Source organism: Populus euphratica, unplaced genomic scaffold (assembly GCF_000495115.2).
Source record: "Populus euphratica unplaced genomic scaffold, PopEup_1.0 scaffold2821.1, whole genome shotgun sequence".
NCBI lineage: Eukaryota > Viridiplantae > Streptophyta > Magnoliopsida > Malpighiales > Salicaceae > Populus > Populus euphratica.
This window is the reverse complement of record NW_011502663.1, coordinates 1-4,023: the sequence shown is the minus strand read 5'-3', so window position 1 is coordinate 4,023 and position 4,023 is coordinate 1. Positions and strand designations below refer to the sequence as shown.

The 4,023-nt window shown below is 38.9% G+C and overlaps 1 protein-coding gene across 1 annotated transcript; it reads left to right on the top strand.

Moving 5' to 3' along the window:
- Positions 1–653: 653 nt before the first annotated feature.
- Positions 654–3,676, top strand: LOC105119370 (uncharacterized protein At1g01500). The gene is made up of 4 exons (XM_011017495.1): positions 654–1,473; positions 1,540–1,807; positions 2,784–3,166; positions 3,279–3,676. The coding sequence occupies exons 1-3, from the start codon at positions 1,055–1,057 to the stop codon at positions 3,162–3,164; spliced, it is 1,068 nt and encodes a 355-aa protein (XP_011015797.1). The 5' UTR covers positions 654–1,054; the 3' UTR covers positions 3,165–3,166; positions 3,279–3,676.
- The last annotated feature ends 347 nt before the right edge of the window (positions 3,677–4,023 follow it).

The window sequence follows — 4,023 nt, the reverse complement described above, 5'->3', positions numbered from 1 at the left end:
TTCTAATATTTGGAACGCCCTAGCCGATTGGTCCCCCCGCCATAATATCCAACAGGTCTCACCGGGGAAGCACGCGCTTGAATTTTAAATAGCTGGGAGGAAATTAAAAAATAATAATGAATATAATTTGCTAGAGTAAAGTAAAATAATAATAAGAATCAACTCTCTTTTATGTAGTAAATATAGCCATTCTCTCGTTGTTACACTCTCCTTCTCTTCTCTCCACTGTTCTCGTCGCAACATAAGATTATAATCTTTTTAATTTACATATTTTAACTTAAAAAATATAATATTTTTTTAATATTCTAAAATAATCTTTCTAAATTTATTGTTTACAATAAATATAATCTATTTTTATTTAAATTGCTTCTTAATTTTTTAATATATGATATTAAAATTTTAAATATTATTTTTTAAATTAATCTGTGTAATCTAGGACGGCGAGTTCATCCCAGGCCGAGTTTAATGTATATATGATAATAACTCCTGGTGCATAATAAACGATGGGAATGTGGAAACTTTGAGCCATATTTAATAAAGTTTTGAAGGTTGGAGACTGATATGCGAAGTGCGTCATCGGCTGGGGGCTAATCAGCAGTTTTCACATAATAATAATGATAATAAAAATAATAGCAAAAGCCTTACCGTCAACCTCCAGCAAGGACATCTGAAGACGACACGTGTTAATCACAGCTCACGGTTTCCTCCTCCTCGTCCTTCCTATTTCCTGTCCGAAGTTTTTGACCAGGTCCACTGCGTCCTTTACATCCGCCACAACTCTTGACACTCAGATAATCACTTTCAAAAACCCTAATCACGTATAAAAATTCAAAACCCTTCTTTCCTCTACAATGCAAAAAATAGAAACTAAAAAATCTCCTCCATTTTATACCCTCTCCAACAAACATTGCTCCTAATCTCCTAACACCGCCAAAATTATAGAAAACCTCCACCTATGATTCCCAGGATTTGATGAAAGATCAAAATCCAAATCCAAGAATCCCTAATTTTAGCTTATCTTGATTCCAATTTGAAGGAACTATACTAGGGTTCAATGGAACAAAACCACATCGAATCAAATTCCTACAAATATCTAATAACAAACAAATCATCTTCATGGCTCGAAATCCGATTATTCTACGTAAGAGTAACTCCTTGCGTTATCGAAAGCGTACCCGACCACCTGACCATCCGCCATCTCCGTCGTTCAATCAGCACTCCACTGGAAATAAACGGCTCTAAAATCCCCTCCTCTGATTCCGCCTCCTTAACCCTCCGTCGCGACCGCCTCAACAAGGAATCATCGGAGGTTACGTATGTTAGCACGGACAGCGTGCGCGTCACCCGCGGGGTTGAATTTGAAATATTAGATAACAAGGACATGGTTTTGTGTGGGTCGTTGGAGAGGATCGAAACGACATCGTGGGGGAATAATGGGGGTGTAGGGGGGTTGGAGAATGATGCGAAGACAGGGTGGAGTTTAGAATGCTGTGTGGCGGGCGGGGGTTTTGGGGGGTTGTAGAATGATGCGAAGACAGGGTGGAGTTTAGAATGCTGTGTGGCGGCTGGTGTTTTTGAAGGGAATTCGGTGTTTAAATTGGGGGTTTCGGCGCCGGTGATCGAGGTCTATATTGCTGGTTGCTGTGGAGGTGTGCCGGTGATTTTGACGAAGACCATTTTGGTTGGTCCCATGAAGAAACCGTCCAGGTATGCGATGCTCGATGCGATTCCAGAGGATGAGGAGTTGGATAATAGGAAGCAAAGCGGTGTTATTAGTAATGGGTTGGTTAGACAACGCAAAGTTCGGGTAAATTAATCCTGTTGTCATTAATGCATCTCTCTTTGTTTGGATTTTTAATCAGAAATAGAATGATGGGAAATTGAAATGTTTTTTTTAGAGAAGTTAATTGAGGAAATGCAAGTGTATTGGTTGTTATGTTGCAGGGAAGTGCGGTTGTGAATGTTGTAGGCTTTTTGTTTGATTGCCTTATCGTTGCTTAAGTTGGATTGAAGTTACGTGAGTTGAGTTAATTCTGATTATGATTTGATTTAAGTTTTGTATAATGCAGGTAATGTGGATTTTGATGTTGATTGTGTTTTTTAAGTTGTAGTTCTGCAATGTGTCTGAGCGCTGGAGCATTATGTTTCCTGTTCTTGTTCTATACCGTGTCCAGTGAATGTAATTGTATGACGATTTCTTTCCCCTGAATCTATCTACGGTACCCGCTTTTTTTATTTCATGAGAAGTAGGTGCAGCCTCTTGAACCACTTGTTTATTTGGCGAGAGAGAGGAAGGCAGCTTCTATGTAACATGAGTGTCTCCCTTGAAATTATTATTACCTGTACAAGTCTATCAATTGATTACATTGTGGTGCAGCTTGGAGTTGGTCACAAATGATTTGTTGGATAATGTGCTTCTGTCTTCTTGAAATAAATCATGCAAATACGTGTTCCTCAAAGGAAGCAATTACGGTCTTCTAGATATTCAACTGTAGATCAGCTTTAAGAAGCTTAACAAACTCTTGCACCGGACAAATTGGAAAATTTTCTGATATATTTTGGACATCTTTTTTTCATGTGTTAATCAATGTGAATCCATGATGTGCATAGCTGCTTGGGTTGAATACAAGGACAAACATGAGCATGATTCAATATATATTGAGTGATTTTCTGATGATGTGTTTTAGAAAGGTTGTTGACACCTCAGTTTACTTGGAATAGCATCCCTTCGTCAGCAGTTTGTGCTATTTCAATTGTCTCATCAACATTGGGCCCTTGTGCAGATTACTGAAGCTGAAGATGATGATGGCTATGAATCAGATGAGAAAATTGGAAGCCAATACTACTCAGAAGACATGTATTATGGTGAGGATGGACAACTCTCGTGGTTTAATGCTGGTGTGAGAGTTGGTGTTGGAATTGGCCTTGGGATGTGTCTTGGTGCTGGCATTGGTGTTGGACTGCTCATGCGTTCATATCAAGCAACTTCGAGGAATTTTAGGAGGAGGTTTTTAGGAACCGGATATTTTCTGTCTACTAGCTTGTCACCGTGGATGAACAGAAACAGCTGGAAATATTTCAGAATGTCGAATTACATCTGTAATATTGTTCAATATACGAAGTTGAAGGAGATGGGAACATATAAGGCAGGCGTGATCTGTTAAGTGTAAGTTTCAGTAAATGATACGGAAATTGTACATTATTTTTGTTTGGTAGTTGTAAGATCTATATATCTTGACAAGGAAACCAGCTTAAATTTCATCTCCTCATTCCTCTAGGTGCTTATAAGATCATGACTTGTGGTGGTCCAAATGGAAGTCGGATATAATGCAAATTTGCTTAAATATTTGAACTAGCAGAGCTTGGGAGTAGACTCTGGAGGAAATGACGGCCTTGATCTTCCGATGAACCTGCAAGAGATATACAGGCCTGCATGGGTTCCTGGTGGTGCGAGTGTGCCTCTATAAAAATGCATGTAGTTTTCTGGGTCCTGTAGTGTATTTGTGTAGCTCTCTCTCTAATGTAAGTGTAACAGGTTTATTTTCTCGTCTCAAACTCAAACTACTGCTTCTCATTTTTGCATTTAATTAATTTGTTTCAAGCTGTTTGTTGCACTTCTGAAATAATGGGGAAGTCCTTTGAGACATATCATATCGGAGTGCTGTTATTTCTGTGATCTGATTTTTGCCATCTTTGGAGGAACGTAGAAGCATTGAACCAGGTATTTATTTCCATTTATCCCGAGGCTAAACCCATATGAAATGCTAGTTAGGACTATACATACGAGAATCACCCCCCCCCCCCCCCGGGCACTTTTTTTTTGAAACCGTTTGTTTGCGAAGTGGCTGAAGTAAAACAGGGGAGCCATATGTTTGGTAAAGAAAAAAACGGTATTTACTGTTTATGGACTCTATTGTTTGTTATGTTTGCAGCAGAGGGTAAGAAGAAGCAGACCTTGATTCTGTGGTGAGGGAATCACTTTTCACTGTTTACTTAAGTGAACAGTTAAAAGGCAAATTTTTT

Bases quoted from the DNA above. Each gene is read 5' to 3' on its own strand.
- LOC105119370 (XM_011017495.1), top strand. From the start codon at position 1,055: ATGGAACAAAACCACATCGAATCAAATTCCTACAAATATCTAATAACA. The intron at 1,474-1,539 runs GTGGAGTTTAGA...TGCGAAGACAGG, and splicing joins GAGAATGATGCGAAGACAGG to GTGGAGTTTAGAATGCTGTG. The intron at 1,808-2,783 runs GTAAATTAATCC...GCCCTTGTGCAG, and splicing joins TTAGACAACGCAAAGTTCGG to ATTACTGAAGCTGAAGATGA.